A 25,132-nucleotide genomic window follows, 5' to 3' on the forward strand; every position below is an offset into this window, starting at 1 on the left:
ATCTGTTAAGAGGCGTTTGTTCTAGGCTAGTGTACCAGCTTTCCAGAGTCAGTCGTTGAAAATAGTCTGTACTGTAGGTTAAGCACTGAGCAGAGTCGCAGTCAATGTTGTGGTTTGTCAGTTGATGATGTACAGCATTTACTGAATCCTGTTACAGTTCGAACAAAAACGAAATTTGTGAAGTACTAATTCCTTCTGAGACATACTTGGAGGGAATCATGGTATAGTTGTATTCATCATCTTGGACTGGATATTTGTTTTAATGGTACAACTACCATGACTCCTTGAACCCTTGTATCATAAAGAGAATGGGCCATTATAAACCTCTCACATTAAGAGTATGAAAAATGTTAGTAAAATTGGCAACTAAAACAAGATATCATGGTTGAAAAGAAGGATTAGTTCACAGGCACTGATGGGATTTGAACCCATGACCTCCGTTTTACGAGACAGGCGCTCTAACCAACTGAGCTACGGCGCCCTCCTTGAGGATACAATACAATACACTAAGGCAATAAAAATGTGTTACACCTTAGTATAATAGAAGATTACAAGATAATTTTTGAAATAGCACCTCCCAGAATTAATGATTCGTATACACTTCTTCATGTGAGTATTTATTTATTCGAGAAAAGCTCTCAGGATACTTTATCCAGAGTGCCAAAGACTTCTATTGATAGGACCTCTTGCACCCAATTTGATTCAGAAAAAGCGGATGTTTATTGCATGAAAACCCCTAGGAGCCATGAATTAAACTACAAGGATTGACTACAATGTCCAAAATATCCAAAAAGAATTTTTTTTTTAATATATATATCCTTCTTTTATCAGAAAAGTTTCTCGTTTTAAGACTTTTCTCGACTCTCTTTTTGCGATAGTTTAAACAGCCCATCACCTGTCTTACGCAAGTTAGTTTTATGGCAATTTAGCCTTTACCTTCTACAAAACTTTTCGTCGCGGACTGTGTAATAACTTCTTGGGTAGGATGGGTCACTAAGTGAAAATATTGATTGGCCTGGGATACAAAAAGTAAGGTCATAACCCATTTCTCCATTAACACACTAATATAATTAAAGCTCCATGACTCTTTCTCTCGCTCCCATCCTTTATGTACTGTAACTTTTCTCTTAATAAGAAAGGAACTCTTGAGAGCAAAGTTAGTTTCAAACCAGCAAACCTCCATTTATTCTGAGTTTAAACAGGCATCTTGTTCACAATGTTTTACGCCAAATCCTCGGTAGTATAGTGGTGAGTATCCCCGCCTGTCACGCGGGAGACCGGGGTTCGATTCCCCGCCGGGGAGGATTAAATATATCATGGACTTGAAATAGTTTCTCGGCTTTTTTGTTTTTAGATTTTTGAAGTCGGTTGCTCAATTTTTGTTAAAAATAAATAGAAGCAATACCGTTATACTGATTGAAATACATTAAAACAATAACAACGAAAAACAAATCAAATCAAAAACGAACTTCTTCAGTTAAATTGTTGTTTTTATAGCAGAGGAGGATAATTCACTGATTCTTTTACAAATTCCCATCGATCTCATAGAGGTCTCCGTGGCGCAATCGGTTAGCGCGTTCGGCTGTTAACCGAAAGGTTGGTGGTTCAAGCCCACCCGGGGACGATTCAATATCCTGTCATTCTTTTTTTTCCTAATAGAATAGAACGATGCGGGAGGGATCTTTTTCCAATTTTATTATCAGTAGAACTAGAAGCTGTGAATCCACTTTCCTTTTTAATCCGTGTCTGCGTAAGCGAGTTGAAGTAGTGGATCAGATCGATGTTGCAATTTAGGGTTGGTCGATGATCAGTTAACGTGCCATCGCAATTTTGCTGTTTTGCGGGCGCATATATGGTTTGACATCTCCTGGGCTACATGATATACTTAACTGCGTCTTACGTGAGTGTAATACGAAGCTTAAGTAAAAGCTAGCTGTTTATCATAGTCTTCCTTGTTTAGCAAGATTTACTCAAAAAGTTCAAAAAGGGAATGAAAATGGAAAGAAAGAGAAAATGGAATTGAGAAAAATAAAGTTTGTTTCCGGTCGGGCTCGAACCGGCGACCTTCAGCGCGTTAGGCGGACGTGATAACCATACACTACGCAAACCACATGAAAATATCCTGTTGTTTTATTAGATGGCGTCCCGACATACAGATTGACAGATTAACAGACTTGTCTGACAGACCGACATACCGAAAGATCGACAGCCCGACAGACCGAGAGACCGACAGACTAATTAATAGACTGACAGACTGAATGAAGGAATAAATGAAATAAGAAAACAGAGATACTCTCGTCGGTAATAATGAGGTGAGCATCCCCGCCTGTCATGCGGAAGACCGGGTGTCCATTCCCCCGCAGCGGAGGAAGGGATACATCAATATTTTAATCGGAAATATCTACTTTTTCTTCTCTTACTATTTTTGACAGACTGATTGAACGAATAAATGATTCTTTTTTTACAATAAGCAACAGAGATACTCTCAAAAACAGCAGATATTAAATATTGGGGGAAGAAAAATAGTCCTGAGTTCAACGAATCAACTGCCAGATTCAAGGAGTTGAGTCTAGTTATTAATGTAAATCTGGCATGTTCCTCAGTAGCATAGTGGTGAGTTTCCCCGCCTGTCACGCGGGAGACTGGGGCTCGATGTACTTTTTCATTTACACTACATTTACTTTTCCATTTCTTACCTTTTTTGTTAGTTTGTTTCAGTTTCGGGTAAAATGCGTCAGAACGCTCTTTTGATTTCTATATGTTTAAGGTTCACACAACATTACTTTGGTAGAAAATAAATTGCCTGGAATAAAGCAAGATACCATAAACAGTTCATGTGAAAAAACAAAAACAGCAATGACAACAACAACAACGGAAAGGAGAAAAAAAAGGACATAACTTTCTCCAGCTAGGCTTGAAAAACCATTCATTCTTGCAGTTTTACTGATCGTGAGTATTTTGGAGCTGCGGATGGGTCGTGGCGATGTAAATGTGTCCCGGTAAGCCCAGTATGAGCTGAGGGTTGCAAACCTAAAATGTTCTCTAGACACTACCTATGAAGAAATACACAACTGTGTAGTTACAGAGATAGGCAGGTCAACATGGTCCTCATGGCAGATTATTGCAATGACGTATGGCTCTAGCAGTGGTTTAAAGAAATTGCTTAACAAAATGATTGATAAACAGCTTGAAATGGAAAACGTTTAATTTAAATTAATACCAGAAAAAATAAGGGTATGGTGAGAGTGGGAGACACAGAAATAGAGCCAATTTTACGGGAGTTTTGCTTAACTTGGAGTCAAAATCGTAAATAATTGAAATGAAAAATTAAAACCACCCCTTCCCCATTTCAATGACGGAAAAAATGGAGTCCATCATTATTTCAGTGGGGGGATTTTATTTCTTATTTTATTCTGTTCAAGATTATCTTAGACAGGTTAAATGAAAGTTTAAGACCACCCGTCCCCCAATTTTAATGATGGAAAAAATGGCGCATCTCTGGTTTGGCGCCAGTACATCATTGCTTCATCATTGATGCTTCTGACCAAGATTGTAGGTGAAAACTAGTCTCAACACTGACTAATGAAGTATTGTTCAAGCTGTGGGGTTAAGAAATGGTTAAGAACTCAATGATTAATATAGTGCCTAGAAATTGGAAACGTTTAATTTACATTGATTTCGGAAAAAAGATTATAAAGCAAAACTGTGCGTCCCCGGGTGAGCTTGAACCAACAACCTTTCGGTTAACAGCCGAGCGCGCTAATTGATTGCGTTACGGAGACATTCTTGAGAGCACTGTGAATTCAGTTAGAAAAAGAACCATTGAATTATTTCTTCCTCTGCTATAACAAGAATAATTCAACTGAAGAAATGCAGGCATAGCCATTTTTCTTGGACAATTATGTCCAAGAGGGAAAGGCCCAGTGACTTTAACCCTATGTGAAAGTTCCTTTTTGATTTGATCTGTTAATCAGGATGAGAAAATTTTATATATTAATTGACCAACTGATCTCAAAAATAATGATAAAAAGAAATATAAAGACACGGAGAAATTATTTCTAATCAAAAATATATTTAATCCTCCCCGGCGGGGAATCGAACCCTGGTCTCCCGCGTGACAGGCGGGGATACTCACTACTATACTACCGAGGATTTGGAATGGCAGCATTGGACAAGATGCCCTGTTCAATTTCGAACCACTGTTTCGAAAAAATTGGGGGTTTGCTGGTTTTGAAACAAACTCTACTCTAAAGAGTTCATTATCTATGAAGGAAAAAAAGAGGTAACATTACATAAAAGATTGAAGCGAGAGAAAGCGTCATATAGCTTTAATCAGTGTGTTAATGGAGAGATGAGCTATGGCCTTATATCCCGTATTCCAAGCAAATTAGTATTTTCACTCAGTCACCCATGTTCCCCAAGAAGTTATTACACAGTCCGTGACGAATAGTATTGTCGAAGGTAGAGGTAAACTGCCATAAAAAAGAGCCTGCATAAAACGGGTGATGGGTTCTCAATTAGTTATCGGAAAAGGAGTGAGCAAAGTCTTGTAACCAGAAACGTTAATTGAGGGTTAGTCGTCTTCAATTTGGTAGAAAAAGCATTCGCTGAATACAAAAGCGTACAAGGACCAGGAAAAATGGAACATCGTGGTTGTAAGAAAATAGAGAAGTTAGTGAAATAAAGAGAAAAAAATATAACAAGCCTGTTTCCGGCCGGGCTTGAACCGGCGACCTTCCGCGTGTTAGGCGGACGTGATAACCACTACACTACGGAAACCAATGACACACATCGTTTTCATTTTGGAAGCATTCGAGCCTCATTCGGATCCTGCCTCTCTTGAAGAACTACGTGATATAACACCTTTGGCCGATCTATAGACCTGCTGCACAAGGTGTGTTGAGCTTTAAGGAATGAATCAGTAGATCTTCATTACTATCCGTTACGACAATCCGTCAATTCGCAGTGATTGAATGAGTCGATAAACACTTGCTTGTGATTGGGCGCGGCAAAAACTATACATTCTCTGTTGTCTCAATAGTCTTCCATAAAACAGAGGGAGGGGAGGCGGGTGCTTATTTTCAATTTTGGCCGATAGAAGGGGAGCCAATTATTCGAAGAGGGCGCTTATTTGAGGGCAGGCGCTAATTGGTGGATTTACGGTATTTCAATTGTGGGCAATATGCCTCTGAACGTTTTTCTGATAGCCGTCAGACGGTATCACCGGCAGAAAATACTACTTGGAAAACGAGAAGATAACATAAGCAGGTCATCAAAAGCGGGACAATTATAACTAACTAAAGAAAAAGAAAAAAAAAAAAAAGAAGAAAAGAAAAAGAGAAGAGAACGACAAACCATTTTCTAGTTTGGCAGGAGCGGAGTATCATCCTCGTACTCTTGAAGCTACGGATGGGCCGTGGCAGTGTGAATGCGCAGCCGGAATGCAGATATTTGGCGGAACGTCGTTAGAATGCCCCCTTTAATCGGCATTTTTGTACTGTTACAGTTCAAACAAAAACGAAATTTGTGAAGTGCTAATTCCTTCTGAGACATGCTTGCAGGGAATCATGGTAGTTGTATTCATCATCTTGGACTGGATATTTGTTTTAATGGATACAACTACCATGATTGCTTGAACTCTTGTCTCAGAAAAAGAATGGGCCATTATAAACCTCTCACATTAAGAGTATGAAAAATGTTAGTAAAATTGGCAACTAAAACAAGATTTCAGGGTTGAAAAGAAGGATTAAATCAAGGCACCGAGGGGATTTGAACCCATGACCTCCTGTTTACTAGACAGGCGCTCTAGCCAACTGAGCTACGGCGCCCTCCTCGAGTAAACAGAACAATATACTAAGGCAATAATAATGTGTTATACCTTAGTATAATAGGAGATTACAAGATAATTTTTCAAATAGCACCTCCCAGAGTTAATAATTCGTATACACTTCTCCATGTGAGTATGTTATTTATTCGAGAAAAGCTCGTAGGACACTTCTAATAACAGGACCTCTTGCACCTAATTTGATTCAGGAAAAGCGGTTGTTTATTGCATCAAAACCGCTAGGAACCAAACTAATGAAGCCGATCCAGGTATTATCCGTTATGAATTAAACTACAAGGATTGACTACAATGTCCAAAATATCCAGAAACAATTTTTTAAAAAAAATATATATATCCTTCTTTTATCAGAAAAGTTGCTCGTTTTGAGACGAGAAACTTTAAATTTTATTTAAACAAGGGCATCTAATTAGCTTGCTATATTTTTGCCCTTTTCCATTTCTCCTCTTACTTGTCTACTTTATATTTATCTTTGTAATTTTAGAATGGAATAAATAAATAAAATGAAATGAAATGAAATGACTTTTCTCGACCCTCTTTTTGCGATAGTTTAAACAGCCCATCACCTGTCTTACGCAAGTTAGCTTTATGGCATTTTAGCCTTTACCTTCTACAAAACTTTTCGTCACGGACTGTGTAATAACTTCTTGGGTAGGATGGGTCACTTAGTGAAAATATTGATTGGCCTGGGAAACAAAAAGTAAGGTCATAACCAATTTCTGCGTTAACACACTAATAAAATTAAAGCTCCATGACTCTTTCTCTCGCTCCCATCCTTTATGTACTGTAACTTTTTTCTTAATAAGAAAGGAACTCTTGAGAGCAAAGTTAGTTTCAAACCAGCAAACCTCCATTTATTCTGGGTTCAAACAGGCATCCTGTTCACAATGTTTTATGCCAAATCCTCGGTAGTATAGTGGTGAGTATCCCCGCCTGTCACGCGGGAGACCGGGGTTCGATTCCCCGCCGGGGAGGATTAAATATATTATGGACTTGAAATAGTTTCTCGGTTTTTTTGTTTTTAGAATTTTGAAGTCGGTTGCTTAATTTCGGTTAAGAATAAATAAAAGCAAATGATACCGTTATACCGATTGAAATTCATTAAAACAATAACAACGAAAAACAAATCAAATCCGTCAAAAACGAACTTCTTCAGTAAAATTGTTGTTTTTATAGCAGAGGAGGATGATTCACTGATTCTTTGACTAATTCCCATCTATCTCATAGAGGTCTCCGTGGCGCAATCGGTTAGCGCGTTCGGCTGTTAACCGAAAGGTTGGTGGTTCAAGCCCACCCGGGGACGATTCAATATCCTGTCATTCTTTTTTTTTTCCTAATAGAATACGCGGATGCGGGAGGGATCTTTTTCCAAATTTATCATCAGTAGAACTAGAAGCTATGAATCCACTTCAAGCTTTTTAATCCGTGTCTGCGTAAGCGAGTTGAAGTAGTGGATGAGATCGATGATGCAATTTAGTGTTGGTCGATGAACAGTTAACGTGCCATCGCAATTTTGCTGTTTTGCGGGCGCATATATGGTTTGACATCTCCTGGGCTACATGATATGCTTAACTGCGTCTTATCAGGAGCCATAATCGGGTACGGAGACCGTAAGTCTTAGGATCCGCGCGCACCTATGATATGGGACAATTTTTCTATTTTTAGAACAAATTGCGCCATCCTGACGTCATATATTCGCGCGGATCCACGCACATGTCGGGGGCTTCCGCGTGGATGTTATCCCGTTACGTGATCAAATAGTGAGAGTTGAGAGATTTTCTTGCGTATTTTTCACAGCGATGGCAGGGAATAAGGCAGGGAGTAAGAACCAGGGCGCTTATATGTAGTTTTATGCTCTGAGCTAACGGACTAAGGTGGGTTTTTCAGGGTCGAAAACAAGACTTCAATCTCGCGCTGGGAATGAATAATAAAATTTGTTCGCGCTAGTTGTAAGCTTACGCGTATGCTTTTGCGTTTGTTCTGACTTAAGAATATAGCAAGAAAACTCTCTTCTCTGGTATCGAGTTAATTTGTGAGTTTCTCAGACAATGCTTAACTATAGCCAAAACCTGTTTGGGTGGTTTCTTATTGTTTCTGCTTGTTTGGGGAGTTTGCAAAAGTTTTCGAAAGGAAAGTCTGACAAGTAGCTCGTTTGCATAGTGCAGCTCGTGCACTTTCAAGTCCGAGTCGGTGTTTTCAATTGTCAACTACAAATCTGGACAAAGATTTGTTTCGTTATCTTTTGTGCTGAGATGCTGCAACAAATTTCACGAACGCAAAAAGGCTACTAACATCATGTGTGTTTCTTCAACAGAGTGAATTTTTACACTGCGAAAATGAAAATAGACAAGGAGTTTTGATGACTCGATCAACAAAATCGAAATCGTTATTCGAAGTTGATTAAAGAAAGCGTCATCGTAACTTTGCTTATTATTTCTGCTTTATTCACATATTTTCAGCTTAGCTTTTAATATGTTCTCAAACATTTATCAATCGTAAACATATTTAAAAACTATAGAGTTATTGTTTGAGTTCAATGTACGTTTTCACACGAATGTGCGGAAATCCAATTTGTCACTACTGACTGTGCGAAACACGCATCGGCGGGCGCTCTCATCCATTGACAACAGACAATTTACTGGATTTTTACAGAAATAAAACTGAGTAGTATCTACGGACGTAAAGTTATTGGGCCTTGATGAAACATCAAGCGTTGCTTACGATTCAGGCGAAACTCAAACTAGCAATTATTTTGTTTTGTTTTCGGTCGCGATAGACTGGCAAATTCCTCGCAAGCGTGTGGCAAGAGGAAGGAGGAGAAACTATGAAGTTCTGAAACTCTGCTATATCTAAATATATCCAGCTAGTGTTTTGCTGTGTCATGGAAAAGCTGTTAATCTTCCACATATGTGAAATTTAAGTGGAGTAATGTACAGCTCATGTAAAAGAAGCATCGGAACACAACTTGGTCAGCGATATATATAAGCTTAAAGCGGAGCATACCTAAATTCGACACTGTCTTACTTCCCTCAAACTGGAGCAGCTTACGACGAAAATACTTAAGCAAAATTCCAACAGACGTAAACGCGTTGAGTTGTGGGCCAAAAACATGAAAAAATTTCGGGAATTTCGGACACCATTTCCCCCGCGCGACATCCGCAATAATCCTCACAGCATGTACGCGCGTGTGCCGCAGGCGATGGCGTAATAGCCCTTTTTACAGTTCCCGATGCCATATTGGATTAGTAACCGCGCAAACACGATAGCGAGGCTGCCGGTGACTGGATAGGAGCGTCACAAAATGGTTTTGGTCGATTTCTCGAGCGTGCTATCAGGTTCTGAACTCTATAGTGAAATGGATGAAAGTTTAAGCGTGGAAGAAATTTTTCCAGCCCCTGTGAAAAGGAGAGGAAATTATTGTGCGGCTTTTGGTTGCAATAATAGCGCCTATGATGCGAACGGCTCTCGTACAAGTTATCATTTCTTCGAGTTTCCGAAGGACGTTCGGCGAAGGAATCGCTGGAGTACTCTCATCAAGCGGCGGCATGGACAAGATGGATTTGTAGTTTCCAGCTCTACTGTTCTTTGCCATGAACATTTCCGAGCCGAAGATATTTCGAAAAAACTTTCTGGTCGCTGGGATTTAAGAAAAGGTTTGTGATATTGTTCAGCTTTTGTTACGCCAAATGATTACCCTTCCGCTACCTTTAAATAAAGCTTCTTTTTTAAAATTTAAGGTGCAGAGCCATCTGTATTTAGCTGGACCACTGTAACAAAGCAAAGAAAGGCACCGGGGAAAAGAATGCGACAAGCGACTGATGAGCCATCTCCAGAGACAGCTGGAGTAGCGGCATCAACATCGGCAGTTGGAGCTTACTCAGTATTACCCCCTGGTGATACATCAGCTGATGCTGATGCTTCATTTTCACAGTGTGATCAACATGCTGCTGAAGTGGAGTGTGAGCCCTCTGATGTTATTCTTGAGCTGCAAAGAAAAATTGCATTGCTTGAAACTCAGCTAGCAGACTGCCAAGAAAAGCTCAGTGAAGCTGAAAAGGAAAATGCAGCCCTATTGGGACGTCAATTTTCTCTTGAAAAAATAAAAGATGACAATGCTGCTGTGTTATTTTACACCGGCTTCCCAAGTTATGAGGCATTAATCAGCTTCTACAAGTACATTGGACCGAAGCTTTCTAAAATGCAATACTGGAAGGGCGAAAATTTAGTCAAGGAAAGGCAACCTTATCAAGATGATGAAAACAAGCGTAAACCTGGGCCTTCAAGGAAGCTCTCTTATCTGGATGAGTTTCTACTTGTGCTTATGAGACTGAAGGCTGGTCTCTTTGTCCAAGACCTTGCAGACAGATTTGGGATCAGTACCAGCCTGGTATCCAGGATATGTATCACTTGGATAAATTTGTTGTACTTTGAACTCCAAGACATGTTTCCGTTTCCCACACAGGAGCTTGTTCGCAAAAACATGCCCAAGGAGTTTGCCCAGTATGCAACCACAAGGATAATTTTAGATTGTACTGAACTATTTACTCAGCGACCTTCTGCAATGCTAGCCCAGTCTGAGACATGGTCAGACTACAAACATCACAATACTTGGAAGTTGCTAGTGGGGGTAACCCCAAATGGTCAGGTGACTTTTTGTCAGATCTCTGGGGCGGACGTGTATCTGACAAACAAATCACGAGAGAGAGCGGCGTGTTGGATTTGTTACAAGCAGGCGATAATGTGATGGTTGATCGTGGGTTTGACATTTCCGGTATTGTACCGGCTGGTGTTACAGTGAACATGCCACCATTTTTGGCTGGCCGTGATCAAATGACAGCAGCTGAGACTGAAGAAACAATGAATATTGCTTCCTTTCGCATTCATGTGGAGCGTGCAATTGGCCGCATTAAGACGTACCACGTTTTAGATGGGACTTTACCCAATACGTTAAGCCCTTATGCGACACAAATTGCAACCATCTGTGGTTTACTGACAAACTTTCTTCCCCCTTTACTACTGCCTGGTAATCCTTCGTTATGATTCCTGCACTGATTTTTTGTATACTTAATAGAAATATATTCAATAATTTAGGGCATATCTAAGGGCTTAAGGGCTGATTACATTTACATGAGCCATGCTGGCCTGGTTAGTCTAGTCCTTATTATCATCTGGTAATCAAAGTAGAAGCAATTTAATACCCAGTACAGGTTTGCTCATATATCGTGCATTGCAGTTAAATTTAGATGCTTATGCTTCATGTGACAGTGGAAGTTTGAAGAGCAGTGGAGCAAGTCTTAGCAATTAGAGTGCAAGCTCAAGGTCTTATTGACTGTGAGTTGGCATCTCAGACCGAGAATGCATCTAGCCAACCACAGGGAACCCAAAGGCTGTTCATGTAATCAGCCCCTTAGCTTCCATTAATTTTGCATTCTAAATAAGTAGCTATTGTTGATTAATGTATAACCACTGAGATTCAATAGAAAAATTATTTATTATGGTTGAAAAATGTTCACTTTACAACAATGCATTTCCTTAAAAGTTAAAATAGCATGTACTTTTTGTACTGTGCATACTTAAGAATGTTTTTTGAATGAAAAGCTAAAATGTTCCTTGATTTTTTTTTATTGTTGGCCGTACTTTTCCCTTTGAAGGAGTAATTTTAAACCACTTCTTGAACAGGAGTATTGTCCATATGGTAGCCAACCACCATGTAGGTAGAGTACCTTTCCTCTTTGAACTCGTCTGGTTAGCATCTCAGGAAAGAAAGCCCTTCGATAAAAATAATCAATCTTTGGTAGAAAATCATTAAACCATCTGCTATTTTCAAAGTGGATCTTTTCAGTAAACAGTGGCATGTCTTCTCCAAAGTACACTACAAAAAAAGTTCCTTTAAGGGGCATCATGGAACAGTACAGCTGACCTTGAACTTGCCAAAAGTAATTATGGTTCCTTTTGAGTTTTACAGAGTCATCAGCTAGTTTCTCCAAAAAAAAATTCTTTGTTTTACAAGCTTCATCAACAGTCATGCCAGCTTTGCTGAATGGAGATTTAATTTCCATGCCCCATTTTTCACCAGTGTCAGTCATAGTTACTATTCTGTCTAAGCTTGCTCCAAGGTATGGTTTGTCCTTAGACAGTGATAATCCAGGTTCCTCCACTTCCACAGTAATCCCATCCTTGCTCATTTCCCTTCTGAATAAATCAACAGCTTTCTGTTCACTTTCGATTCCATACTGCACAGCTTCAGTTGTGAAGTTACCATAGAGCATTGCTTTTAATTTATTTGACGGCTTGACTTTTGTTTTAGCTACATTTCCAAAATTTTAGGCTGTCAGTACAGTTTTTCTTTTTTCAAACCACAAGTTGTTTTTTGATTGTCCTCTGGTCAGCCTCTCAGTCTCTTGTATCTCCTCTGGGGTAATGGTTAGACTAGAGACATGCTCATCGATCATACTTTTGAAACGATTAGTTGCTATGTCATAGCTGTCGGTGAACGCAACACTTTCCTCTTGCTCTTCTGACACTTGCTGTTCTGACATCTCAGAATAGTTTGATTTAATGTCATGAAAGAGAAAAAACGAGCTCGAAGCTAGACAGTTTTGAAGGTTCTCGCTAAAAGTTTTGAACCTTTCTTCGTCTATTTTACGCTGTTGTGGCGGTCTTGGGTCGAACTTTATCCCCTTTGGTTTTATTAAGATCTGGTCGAGGGGTTTGGCTGCGACGTTCTGATTGCGTGGGACAACCCGTACTGAAAGACGCGATGTGCAAGATAGTGGTTCGGAATGATTTTGCAGACCTCGACGTGTGAAATCTTCTAAGGCAAATAACACACCTCCAACATGGTTGCACTTTCCCTTACCATGCGAACCAAGCCCGGCAGGACAGGTACAAGCTGCGCGTAAAAAATCACACTGAGGTGTGAACTCGACGACAACTCTATAAGGCGTCTTTTTCATCGATGGTAAAACACTGGCTTTTACGTACGTCTTGTTCTCGTGAGTTTTGCTTTCAAGTCTTTTAACGTTCCCTTCAAAGAAAAATTGATAAGATGTTAGTTTCGTATAATTTGTTCCCTTCAGCACAATGTGGCGGTACTTGCGAGTTGACACAACAAGGTAATCGTAAAGTTGTATAAAATTTAGTTCGGGAAGCTGTCGCAAATCAGTGGACCATCCAAGAGCATAGATTCGTCGTAAAGTTTCATCGTACTTGAAGTCGCCTCTAGAATCCTGGTCATTTTGAGCACTATTATCGGCATTTTGCTGTTGATTAGCGGCCGGTGTTAATACGTTTGGCATGAGTATTGCGTAGACTTTTAACACCAAGTCCGCTTTCGTTCCGCCCGTCGTTTCCGAATTTGAACGCAAAATCTCTTTTAAATCCTTCGCTTTTAACTACTGGAAATCCTCTAGTGTTGAAATCTGCACATCCTTGTGAACTAGAACCATTTTCCAAGCGATTAAACGTGGAAAGCCTTCCCTGATCAGCTGTATACACTGTATTTGTTTTTCGCGGGTCACCGGCAACCTCGCTATCATGTTTGCGCGGTTACTATTCCAACATGGCGTCGGGAACTGTAAAAAGGGCTATTTGCTCTAAAATAGAAAAATTGTCCCATATCATAGGGACAACCCCAATACTAGAAATGGCACGCGCTTACGGTCTCCGTCCCCGATTATGGCTCCTGGTCTTATGTGAGTGTAATACGAAGCTTAAGCAAAAGCTAGCTGTTCATCATAGTCTTCCTTGTTTAGCAAGATTTACTCAAAAAGTTCCAAAAGGGAATGAAAATGGAAAGAAAGAGAGAATGGAACTACGAAAAATAAAGTTTGTTTCCGGTCGGGCTCGAACCGGAGACCTTCAGCGCCTTAGGCGGACGTGATAACCACTACACTACGGAAACCACATGAAGAACCTCTGTTGTTATATTAGAGGGCGTTCCGACGTACATATTGATAGACTGACAGACTTGTCTGACAGACCGACAGACCGAGAGATCGACAGACCGATAGATCCACAGACCGACAGACTAATAGACTGACAGACTGAATGAACGAATAAATGCATAAGAAAACAGAGATACTCTCGTCGGTAATAATGAGGTGAGCATCCCCGCCTATCATGCGGAAGAACGGGTTTTGATTCTCTGCAGAGGAGGAAGGGATACATCAGTATTTTAATGGGAAATATGTACTTTTTCTTCTCTTGCTTTTTTGACAGATTGATTGAGCGAATAAATGATTTTTTTTACAATAAGAAACAGAGATACTCTCAAAAACAGCAGATATTAAATATTGGGGGAAGAAAAATAGTCCTGAATTCAACGAATCAACTGGCAGATTCAAGGAGTTGGGTCTTGTTATCAATGCAAATCTGGCATGTTCCTCGGTAGCATAGTGGTGAGTATCCCCGCCTGTCATTCGGGAGACCGGGGTTCGATGTACCTTACATGTACTTTTTCATGTACTTTATATGTACTTTTTTATCTCTTACCTTCATCTTCTTCCTCTGCTATAACAACAATAATTCAACTGAAGAAGTTCAGGCATTTTTCTTGGACAATTATGTCCAAGAGGGAAAGGCGCGGTGAGGTTACCCTATATGAAAGTTCCTGTTTGATTTGATCTGTTAATCAGGATGAGAAAAATTTATATCTTAATTGACTAACCGATCTCAAATATGATAATAAAAACAAATATAAAGACGCGGATAAATTATTTCTAAATATATTTTGCAACATTTCGCTATTACACTGGAGTATGTTTACTATGTATGGTTCGTGTTAACTGTAGAAGTATTTTAGACGTGAATCCCTAAGGGGCTAGTAGGCTATTTAAGAATTTGTAAGTTATGCAAGAGCCACTCGAAGGCATCTCTTTCAACTTTGCTTTTGCTGTTATGTCGCCGAATACTGAACGAGCGAGCGTTCCCGCTTCGATCGCGCAATCCTTCACTGAGGGAGATCTTTTTCATGAGACTGCTTCACGAACATTGTTTCCTCGTCTTTTGGACGTTAAGTTTGATCAGAAGTTCGCTGCATTCAAACGCGGTCTCGACGAGAAACAAGCTGCCACTCAGTCTCAACTGTAGAAGCTAAAAACGGTATCCAAGGCTTCGAGTTCTTTTAACTCTAAAGTACAATACGAGTTCAGCAACTCTCTGCTGGATGCAACAGACGGGACCAGCAAGACCATCTCAAAAGGAAACCTTTCAGCAGCCAAGTTATTTCGTTCCGCGGACAAGAACCCCGCTGTTTGGGCAGCAGTGCAAGTACGAATCGACGAACTCGCCGAAGATTCAGAGGAAGAGAAAAAGCTCTGATCAGCCGAAATACGAACGCTAGCTAAGATCCGGGAAAAAAAGCGGAAAAATGAGTCTAGCTGGCCAACTCTCCAGCTACCCGCTCTACATCCAGTGAAGCTCCATCCACTCATGGCCTGTCCACTGGCAACTATTTTTCTTCTAATCAGCCTTTTTGTTTTTTTCGCATGCAGTCCTTTCGTGGACGTCAGCCTCAACTAGCAGACAAGTGTTTCAGATGCGGCCAAAGAAGCCACTGAGCAAATCCATCTTCCTGCCCAAGCCGTTTTAGAGGAGCCGCTGCAGCCCCTCCAAGCAGTAAAAATACATACTTATGGCAAATACCAAGCTGCATTGAAGAGAATGGGATAAGATGAGTATATAATTTTTTCAATTTAATCAAATGATTGGGAGACCCGGTTGAACTTATTGATAATTTTGTTGAACCATGTGATTCAAGGTTTTTTGGAAGTCTTGAAAAGACAATTTACTCTAAGGGGCTGAAAAATTTCCTTAGCTGTTCATTCATCGTTCGCGTAAATTTTGGTTATGTCAATTGTGTCCATTACTTTTGACTTTGTCATGGCAACCGCAAACTTCGTATAGGTTTGGACAAAAATCAACTTTTTCGACATACTTCTGTATTACTTTTTCCAGCTTTGTTCATCATTTTGCTGAATTTCACTAAATTGTACATTTCATAAGCATTCTAGATTATTTTTTGACTTTTTAAGAAAATAGTATTATCCAAGATGGTGGGTCAAATGACGTCATGCGACGTCACAACCAAAAAATATGTCATTATTTTATAGAGCAAGCTCAGGGCTTCCTGTACCTTAATAGAACGAAAACCCAAGGAGAGGGTTTCATCCCCCTTGTGCCACAATGGGGGTGTTAGTCCGAGGGTTAACAATTGTACTAGCCCTGATGACTGAATGAATGAATAAAAGACTGATTATCAGGACAGAACGCATTATATTTAAGTTAAAGGCAACCTTATGGTTAATGTAGATTTTTTAAATCACATAGGTGCTTCTTGCTTTATTCGCGATACTATTTTTGATGGGTATTAGATTCTCTTTATTTACATTCCACCCTCAGCTCAGTTTTCTAATAATCACTCAGCCATCCAGTCCAGTATAGTGATTTGTCGAGCAGGCTATTTCTGATCTTCTGGCCACAGGTTCAGTGGTCGAGTGCGCGTGTGCTCCTGCTGTTGTTAACCCGTTGTCAGTTTCCATACAGTTAGAGTTCTGGAAGAATAATGTTTCTTATCTCAATTCCAGTGTTTTCCAGACGTTGCTCGCAGACTATCTTGTATTGTATGCTCGGATGTTAGCGTTATTGGATTGGCTGCTTTTATTGCCATTGGTAACATTGCCTGTATTCGCACAAAAACTGAGATTCTATGTAGACGAATACCAGATCGAGTACCACGTGGAGAGAACTCCACTGTGTTTGTTTTGCTTCGAAAAGTTTGCACATCTTCTTTCAGGGTGCTCTGTTAAGTGGTTTACTGACAACCAATCTCTACCTTTGATCGTCGATTCTGGTAGTATGAAACTGTGTTCGCTTCAACTCGCCGGTGATATATTTGATACCGCCAAAGAAAGTAATATCAAAATCGAGGCTGATTTGATACCTCGTTCATTTAACGAGAAAGCTGATTACTTATGCAAGATCGTCGATTGATGACTGGTCAGTTAAAGATAGCTATTTTCATGAAGTAACCTCTTATCGGGGTCCCTGTTCAATTGATTACTTTTCCAGTTTAAAAAAAAAAAAAAAAAATTCAAGTTTTTCCCAGTTTCTATTCGAAGATTCTCTAGCATTTAGTTGGGTAGGAGAAACCTGTTGGCTGGTGCCACCTGTTTCGTTAGTTGAAAATGTCATCCGCCACATATGTTTTTGTCAATAGAACTGGTTACTCTTTATTGGCCTTTCAGCTCCCTTTTGGCCTTTTTGGTGGAGCGTAGGTGGGGTTTCAGATCTTTTGTTATTGATTTTCTCTTCGTTGAGAACGGTAAAGATGTTTATCTCCATGGGGCAAATAACAGTTCCCTTTTGACTCGGAGAATTTTAGTTGCTTGTCGGTGCTGTACAGTCCAGTGTCCAGTAGAATCTGTCTATGGAGAAGTCATGCCGCGCGGTCACGATTACGCTGTTTTAGGCCGTTGGGCCATGTCACCTTTGTGCGGGACTGCCCGTTTATCATGTGTTGATCTTAGGTGATTGCACTGTTTTAGGCCATTGGGCCATGTCATCTTTGTGCGGGACTGCCCGTTTATCATGTGTTGATCTTAGGTGATTGCACTGTTTTAGGCCGTTGGACCATGTCATCTTTGTGCGGGACTGCCCGTTTATCATGTGTTGATCTTAGGTGATTACACTGTTTTAGGCCGTTGGACCATGTCATCTTTGTGCGGGACTGCCCGTTTATCATGTGTTGATCTTAGGTGATTGCACTGTTTTAGGCCGTTGGACCATGTCATCTTTGTGCGGGACTGCCCGTTTATCATGTGTTGATCTTAGGTGATTGCACTGTTTTAGGCCGTTGGACCATGTCATCTTTGTGCGGGACTGCCCGTTTATCATGTGTTGATCTTAGGTGATTGCACTGTTTTAGGCCGTTGGACCATGTCATCTTTGTGCGGGACTGCCCGTTTATCATGTGTTGATCTTAGGTGATTGCACTGTTTTAGACCTTTGGGCCATGTCATTTTTGTGCGGGACTGCCCGTTTATCACGTGTTTATCTTAGGTGATTACACTGTTTTAGGCCGTTGAGCCATGCCATTTTTGTGCAGGACTGCCAGTATATAGTGTGCTGAATGCAAGATTTAGGCCTCTGGGCCTTCCTTATGTTCTGATCTGCGTGTTGTTGCATTTTTTTTTTTCTAATTGTTCTCACATTTCTTTTGTTATCTTTCAAGTCTACAAAGTGGATGTGTGTTTACTTCAAAGGTTGCCCACTCGAGAGATCCAGACGACTTCGCAAGTCAGCGGAAGATCTTCCCTTGCGTGCCTGTGAAGCAAAGGCCCCTTCAACAACAGAGCGTTATTCAAGTGACTTTCAAACATTTAGAGAATGGTCTTCGCGCTTTGAGGAAGTCGCTTGTTTGCCGTCTGATGAGACGTCTTTTGCTCCCATTTGGAGTATTTTGTTACAGCAGAGTTCCCTCTACTCCACACTTGGTTCTGCCTGTTATGGCATAAATTGGGCACACCATCGGTATGGCTTTCCGACTTGTGATTTGACTTGTGATAGAAGTTTTCTCGAGGCGGCTAAAATTGAGCTTGCAAAACCTGTTTCCATAAAAAGGGGGGCGCTGTTACTCCCGAGATGATCTTGAGGATATATAATAGGTTTGCGGGCGCCAAGGCTAATCCTGCTAATCTTCGCTTAGCCGCAATTTGCGTGACTGCCTAGTGGGCTTTTCTCCGCGGCAACGAGTTAGCTAGCCTTCGTTGCTGTAACGTTAGTTTTTGCGATGCATTTGTCAAGATTTATATATGTAAGAGCAAAACAGATGTTTATTATAAGAAATGTTTAGTTTTAATTTTATGAATTTATTTTCTTCGGAGATGTAGCATATTTTGCTCTCAAAAAATTCGTATTAAAATAAAGTTTTAGACTAGGCATGCGTTTGCGGAACTAGGATATCTTATACACTTGTTTAACTGATCTACATAGCTTAAGAACATGGGCCGCTAAGGAGCAGGCATCAGCAATCTACACTTTTTATGTCACGGCAGATAGAAGATCGCGCCAAGGACGGCTAGTCACAGCTATATTACGATAGGTTAGAATCTTTACTTTCAGTGTCTAGAAGTTTGCACACTTAAATTCCTTTGTTCTCTTTCTTTATTTTCGAAAGCGGGCATCAATAAACGAGATGCCCGCCCCTGATGCTGTGTTTGTGTTTATTAAGATTAGTTACAAAATATTTTATAATCGTTTCAGGGTGATTAGAGTATAAATATATTTTGCAACGTTTCGCTATTACACTGGAGTATGTTTACTATGTATGGTTCGTGTTAACTGTAGAAGTATTTTAGACGTGAATCCCTAAGGGGCTAGTAGGCTATTTAAGAATTTGTAAGTTATGCAAGAGCCACTCGAAGGCATCTATTTCAACTTTGCTTTTTAATTTTTCTGTTTATTGACTGCTGTATTTTCTTTATGATGATGTAACGCTCGCTGTATCCTGCATCAATAAACGAGATGCCCGCCCCTGATGCTGTGTTTGTGTTTATTAAGATTAGTTACAAAATATTTTATAATCGTTTCAGGGTGATTAGAGTATAATCAAAAATATATTCAATCCTCCCCGGCGGGGAATCGAACCCCGGTCTCCCGCGTGACAGGCGGGGATACTCACCACTATACTACCGAGGATTTGGGATGACAGCATTGGACAAGATGCCCTGTTCAATTTCGAACCACTGTTTCGAAAAAATTGGGGGTTTGCTGGTTTTGAAACAAACTCTGCTCCAAAGAGTTCATTATCTATGAAGGAAAAAAAGAGGTAACACTACATATAAGATTGAAGCGAGAGAAAGAGTCATATAGCTTTAATCAGTGTGTTAATGGAGAGATGGGCTATGATCTTACTTCCTGCATTCCAGGCGAATTAGTATTTTGGCTCAGTCACCCATGCTCCCCAAGAAGGTATTACACAGTGTGTGACGAATAGTCTTGTCGAAGGTAGAGGTAAACTGCCATAAAAAGGAGCCTGCAGAAAAGGGGTGATGGGTTCTCAATTAGTTATCGGAAAAGGTGTGAGAAAAGTCTTGCAACCAGAAACGTCTATTAGAGGGCTAGTCGAATACAGAATACAGAAACGTACCATGACCAGGAAAAATGGAACATCATGGTTGTAAGAAAAAAGAGAAGTAAGTGAAATAAAGAGAAAAAATATATATAACAAGCCTGTTTCCGGCCGGGCTTGAACCGGCGACCTTCCGCGTGTTAGGCGGACGTGACAACCACTACACTACGGAAACCACTGAAATTTATAGTTCTCATTTTGGCAACGTTCGGACGTAATTAAAATTTTTACTGACAAGCTGACTGACTGACTGACTGATTGACCAAATAATGAAGGAATGAACGAACCAACGAACCAAGGAACCAACGAACCAACGAATGAATGAATGAATGAATGAATGAATGAATGAATGAATGAATAAATGAATGAGTGAATAAATGGCTGATCGACTGATTTCATTTTTTTTATAAGGGCCTATAAGGAGGGAAATCAGTAGCAATAGGGATACACTCGAAAACAACCGACTTTATGTGAGGAATACAAATGCACTGCATCAACAAATCACCTGCAGTTATAGGCATTGAATTCTTTTCTTTTCATGATATTATGTCTTATCCTCGGTAGTATAGTGATGATATCCCTGCCTGTCACTCAGGAGACCGGGGTTCGATTCCCCGCCGGGGTGGACTGGATATATTTTTGAGCGGAAATCGTGCTACCGTGGATTGTCCATGATCTGTTGGTCCTATTTTTGTATTTTTAGAAAGATTTTGTCTAGTTGCCTGTTTGTCTGTTTCATTACCGTAAATCCTCTAATTAGCGCCATGGGCACTTAAGAGAAGACGGCGGCGACTATTTGAGGGAGGCGCTTAATCGAAGGGGAGGAGGGGGGGAGGGAGGGGTGCTTATTTAATTTTTCCCAAATCGTGGTCAGATATGATCGTTTTTCTTTGTAATATGTGTATGTGTCAGTCCCTCAGAAGTCTCAGAAGGATCCTGTCTCTTTGAAGAACTACGTAATATAGCACCTTTGGCAGATCTAGGCCTGCTGTACAATGTTGGCTGGGCTTTACACAGTGAACCAGTAGATCTTCGATCATTACTATCCGTTACGACGGTCAATTCGCAGTGCTTGAATGAGTCGATAATCACTTGCTTCTGATTGAACACGACCAAAACTATACATCCTCTGTTCTATCAATACTCTTCCATAAAACAAAGGGAGGGCAGGGCGGGGTGGGGGGAGGCGCTTATTTTAAATTTTGGCTGATTGAAGGTCGAGCTAATTATTCGAAGGGGGCGCTTATTTGAGGGGAGGCGCTAATTCGTTGATTGACGGTATTTAAATTTTGGGTAATATGCCTCTGAACGTTTCTCTGATAGTCCTCTGACGGCATCACCGGTAGAAAATACTACCTGGAATAACATAAGCAGGTCGGCAAAAGCGGGACAATTATAAATAACTAAAGAAAAGCTGGGAAAAAAAGAACAAAAAAAAAAAAAAAAAAAAAAAAAAGAAAAGAAGAGAACGAGAAACCTTTTTCTAGTTTAGCAGGAGCGGAGTTTCATCCTCGTAGTTTTAGTACTCTTAGATCTACGGATGGACCGTGGCAGTGTGAATGCGCCGCCGGCCGGAATACGGAGATTTGGTGGAACGTTGTTAGAATCCCCCTTTCATGGGCATTTTTTAGTATTACAGTTCGAACGAAAACGAAAGTTGTGAAGTATTTACTAATAGTAATGGCCAATTTCTTCTGACACATCCTTGGAGGGAGTATTCATCATCTTAGACTGGATATTTGTTTTGATGAATACAATTACCATGATTCCCTTTAGTTGTGTTTTATAAAGGAATTGGTCATTATGAACCTCTCACATTGAAAATGTGAAAAATGTTGGAAAAATTGGCAACTAAAACAAGATATCAGGGTTGAAAAGAAGGATTAAATCAAGGCACCGATGGGATTTGAACCCATGACCTCCTGTTTACTAGACAGGCGCTCTAACCAACTGAGCAACGGCGCCCTCCTTCTTTTTTTAGACAATGATATCGTGTTTACACCTAAGTATTATAGGAGGATGTGAGATAATTCTTCAAACAGCCCCTCCCAGACTTAACCTCTCCATGTGAGAATTTATTGATTCGAGAAAGGCTCTCAGGCACAACCCCTAGAAGTTAAATTAATGAAGCCGACCCAGGTATTATCCGTCATGAATTAACTACAACGATTGACTATAATTTCTAAAATATCCAAAAATAATTATTTTTTAATATATACATCCTTCTTTAATGAGAAACGTTTCTCGTTTTAAGACTTTTCTCGACCATCCTTTTTCGATTATTTAAACAACCCATCGCTTTATGTGGATTTTTATGGCATTTTAGCCCCCCTTTGTTTTAGGACAAGAAATCATGTGGCATTACAGACAGGCTAAGAAATGCAATGTCAATAAAATAGTCATGTCTCAATGACTTTTACTATAGAACCATTCTCTATAATCAGTTGTTCGAGGTGGACGCACGCGCAAAATGCCTTTCACGCATTTTCCGCACCAATGAAAAGACCCTTTAATTCTCTGCGGAGGAAAGAGCTCATATCGCACACTAGCCACTGAACAAACGATAAGTGTAACTAATCATCATCAGAGACCGTTTCCAGGTTAGTGGGGGCACTGAGGAAACGTCGAAACGGTGGGTAGAAAATCGGTAAACAAAAGGTGGAGAGAAAGCGAGGAGCTGCCCCTGATCTGAGGACTAAGAGAATGACTCAGTTCAAAACAGCTCTCTGTGATCATAAACGCTGGATTCTTCTTGGGCATAAAATCGCTTTGCATAATCATGCCCAATCGGCGGGTAGCGCGTTCACAGTACATCTTGTGTGTTCTAATAAGAAGCCTATGCTTAGCTAGCTATTCATCATAGTCGTCCTCGTTTAACAAGATTTACTCAGAAAGTTCAAAAAGGGAAAGAAAGAGAGACTGAAACTAAGAAAAATAAAGTATGTTTCCGGCCGGGCTCGAACCGGCGACCTTCCGCGTGTTAGGCGGACGTGATAACCACTACACTACGGAAACCACATGAAAAGAGTTACTGTTATCTTAGAATGTTTCCGACATACAGATTGACAGACAGACCGAGCGACCGAGCGACCGACCGAGCGACCGAGCGACCGAGCGACCGACCGACAAACCGACAGGCCGAGAGAACGACAGATCGACAAACTGACAGACTGATTGAACGAATAAATAATTTTTTTTACAATAGGAAACAGAGATACTCTCAAAAACCGTCGCAGCAGATATTAAATATTGGGGGAAGAAAAATAGTCCTGAGTTCAACGAAGCAACTGCCAGATTCAAGGAGTTGAGTCTAGTTATTAATGCAAATCTGGCATGTTCCTGAGTAGTATAGTGGTGAGTTTCCCCGCTTGTCACGCGGGAGACCGGAGTTCGATGTACTTTATATGTACTTTTTCATCTCTTACCTTTTTTGTTTGTTTGTTTCGGGTAAAATGCCTCAGAACGCTCTCTCAGGATTTCTATATGTATAAGATTCAGACGGCATCACATTGGTAGAAAATAAATTACCTGGAATAAAGCAAGATGCCATAAACAGTTCAAGTGACAAAGAAAGACAACAACAACAACAACAACAACAGCAAAAATAACAACAGGACAGTTATAAAAAAACTAAAGATGCGAAAGAAAAGCGAAAGAAAGAGAGACTGAAACTAAAAGAAATAAAGTATGTTTCCGGCCGGGCTCGAGCCGGCGACCTTCCGCGTGTTAGGCGGACGTGATAACCACTACACTACGGAAACCACATAAAATGTATTGTCGTTAATTTAGAATGTATTTCGACATACAGATTGACAGACAGACCGACCTGTCTGACAGACGAACAGAACGACAGACCGACCGACCGACCGACCGACAAACTGACAGACTGATTGAATGAATAAATGATTTTTTTTACAATAAGAAACAGAGATACTCCCAAAAACAGCAGATATTAAATATTGGGGGAAGAAAGATAGTCCTGAATTCAACGAATCAACTGCCAGATTCAAGGAGTTGGGTCTAGTTATTAATGCAAATCTGGCATGTTCCTCTGGAGACCGGGGTTCGATTCCTCGCCGGTGAGGATGGAAATATATTTTGATCTAATATATGTACTTTTTCTTCTCTTACCTTTTTTGTTAGTTTGTTTGTTTCGGGTAAAATGCCTCAGAACACTCTTCTGATTTCTATATGTTTAAGAGTCAGACGGCATCACATTGTTAGAAAATAAATTACCTGGAATAAAGCAAGATGCCATAAACAGTTCAAGTGAGAAAAAAGCAACAACAACAGCAACAATAACAACAAAAACAACAACAACAACAGCAAGAACAATAACATGACAATTATGAAAAACTAGAGGTGAAAGAAAGACGGAAAGGATAAAAGAAGGACATAGCTTTCTCCAGCTGGGCTTGAAAAACCCTTCATCCTCGTTGTTTTACAACTAAAATTTGTCTTGACACTACCTATGAAGCAATACACAACTGTGTAGATACAGAGGCCTGAACGTCAACAGGGTCCTCATGGGAGATTATTGCAATGACGTATGGCTCAAGCAGTAGTTTATAGAATTTGCTTCACAAAATGATTGATAAACGCCTTGAAATAGGAAAGGTTTAATTTACATTAATACTATATTACTGCTACTACTACTACTACTACTACTACTACTACTACTACTACTACTACTACTACTACTACTACTACTACTACTACTACTACTACTACAATCGTAAACAATTTAAATGAAAAAAATTAAAACCACCCCTTCCCATTTCAATGATGGAAAAAATGGAGTCCATCATTAAAACTAGCCTCAACGCTGACTAATGAGGTATAGTTCAAGCTCTGGTTTCAAGAAATGGTTAAGAACTCAGTGATTGATATAGCGCCTAGAAATGAGAAACGTTGAATTTACATTGATTTCGGAAAAAAGATTATAAACAAAACAGTGCGTCCCCGGGTGGGCTTGAACCACCAACCTTTCGGTTAACAGCCGAACGCACTAACCAGTTCAACCGTAGAACATCGGCAGGGGTCCATGATTTCAGATCCTCATGAATCTCGTCATGCATGAACACGAACACATTTACGAGAGCACTGTGAATTTAGTTAGGGAAAGAGCCATTGAATTATTTCTTCCTCTCCTATAACAA

The 25,132-nt window shown here is 40.2% G+C and overlaps 1 protein-coding gene, 13 non-coding genes and 2 pseudogenes across 14 annotated transcripts; 6 read left to right on the forward strand and 10 right to left on the reverse strand.

Annotated features, from left to right (window-relative positions):
• Positions 1-407: 407 nt before the first annotated feature.
• Trnat-cgu (transfer RNA threonine (anticodon CGU)) lies at positions 408-481 on the reverse strand. Its single transcript has one exon. It is a non-coding gene; the product is annotated as a tRNA-Thr (tRNA).
• Positions 482-1,231: 750 nt separating this feature from the next.
• Trnad-guc (transfer RNA aspartic acid (anticodon GUC)) lies at positions 1,232-1,303 on the forward strand. Its single transcript has one exon. It is a non-coding gene; the product is annotated as a tRNA-Asp (tRNA).
• A 247-nt stretch (positions 1,304-1,550) lies between these two features.
• Positions 1,551-1,624, forward strand: Trnan-guu (transfer RNA asparagine (anticodon GUU)). Its single transcript has one exon. It is a non-coding gene; the product is annotated as a tRNA-Asn (tRNA).
• A 3,082-nt stretch (positions 1,625-4,706) lies between these two features.
• Positions 4,707-4,779, reverse strand: Trnav-aac (transfer RNA valine (anticodon AAC)). Its single transcript has one exon. It is a non-coding gene; the product is annotated as a tRNA-Val (tRNA).
• Positions 4,780-5,754: 975 nt separating this feature from the next.
• Positions 5,755-5,828, reverse strand: Trnat-agu (transfer RNA threonine (anticodon AGU)). The gene has a single exon. It is a non-coding gene; the product is annotated as a tRNA-Thr (tRNA).
• A 916-nt stretch (positions 5,829-6,744) lies between these two features.
• Trnad-guc (transfer RNA aspartic acid (anticodon GUC)) lies at positions 6,745-6,816 on the forward strand. The gene has a single exon. It is a non-coding gene; the product is annotated as a tRNA-Asp (tRNA).
• Positions 6,817-7,071: 255 nt separating this feature from the next.
• On the forward strand, positions 7,072-7,145 carry Trnan-guu (transfer RNA asparagine (anticodon GUU)). Its single transcript has one exon. It is a non-coding gene; the product is annotated as a tRNA-Asn (tRNA).
• Positions 7,146-8,201: 1,056 nt separating this feature from the next.
• Positions 8,202-10,348, forward strand: LOC145497577 (uncharacterized; annotated as a pseudogene).
• Positions 10,349-11,463: 1,115 nt separating this feature from the next.
• Positions 11,464-14,450, reverse strand: LOC145497537 (uncharacterized; annotated as a pseudogene).
• On the reverse strand, positions 13,673-13,745 carry Trnal-aag (transfer RNA leucine (anticodon AAG)). Its single transcript has one exon. It is a non-coding gene; the product is annotated as a tRNA-Leu (tRNA).
• Positions 14,451-14,616: 166 nt separating the features above from the next.
• Positions 14,617-18,898, forward strand: LOC145496380 (uncharacterized). The gene is made up of 2 exons (XM_081476002.1): positions 14,617-17,826; positions 18,075-18,898. Exons 1-2 carry the CDS (start codon positions 17,780-17,782, stop codon positions 18,355-18,357), a joined length of 330 nt encoding a protein of 109 aa, XP_081332128.1. The 5' UTR covers positions 14,617-17,779; the 3' UTR covers positions 18,358-18,898.
• A 570-nt stretch (positions 18,899-19,468) lies between these two features.
• On the reverse strand, positions 19,469-19,540 carry Trnad-guc (transfer RNA aspartic acid (anticodon GUC)). The gene has a single exon. It is a non-coding gene; the product is annotated as a tRNA-Asp (tRNA).
• A 535-nt stretch (positions 19,541-20,075) lies between these two features.
• Trnav-aac (transfer RNA valine (anticodon AAC)) lies at positions 20,076-20,148 on the reverse strand. The gene has a single exon. It is a non-coding gene; the product is annotated as a tRNA-Val (tRNA).
• A 1,716-nt stretch (positions 20,149-21,864) lies between these two features.
• Positions 21,865-21,938, reverse strand: Trnat-agu (transfer RNA threonine (anticodon AGU)). The gene has a single exon. It is a non-coding gene; the product is annotated as a tRNA-Thr (tRNA).
• Positions 21,939-22,915: 977 nt separating this feature from the next.
• Trnav-aac (transfer RNA valine (anticodon AAC)) lies at positions 22,916-22,988 on the reverse strand. Its single transcript has one exon. It is a non-coding gene; the product is annotated as a tRNA-Val (tRNA).
• Positions 22,989-23,661: 673 nt separating this feature from the next.
• Trnav-aac (transfer RNA valine (anticodon AAC)) lies at positions 23,662-23,734 on the reverse strand. Its single transcript has one exon. It is a non-coding gene; the product is annotated as a tRNA-Val (tRNA).
• Between the last annotated feature and the right edge of the window lie 1,398 nt (positions 23,735-25,132).

The sequence above is a fragment of the Orbicella franksi genome, chromosome 9, assembly GCF_964199315.1.
Source record: "Orbicella franksi chromosome 9, jaOrbFran1.1, whole genome shotgun sequence".
In the NCBI taxonomy this organism is placed as follows: domain Eukaryota; kingdom Metazoa; phylum Cnidaria; class Anthozoa; order Scleractinia; family Merulinidae; genus Orbicella; species Orbicella franksi.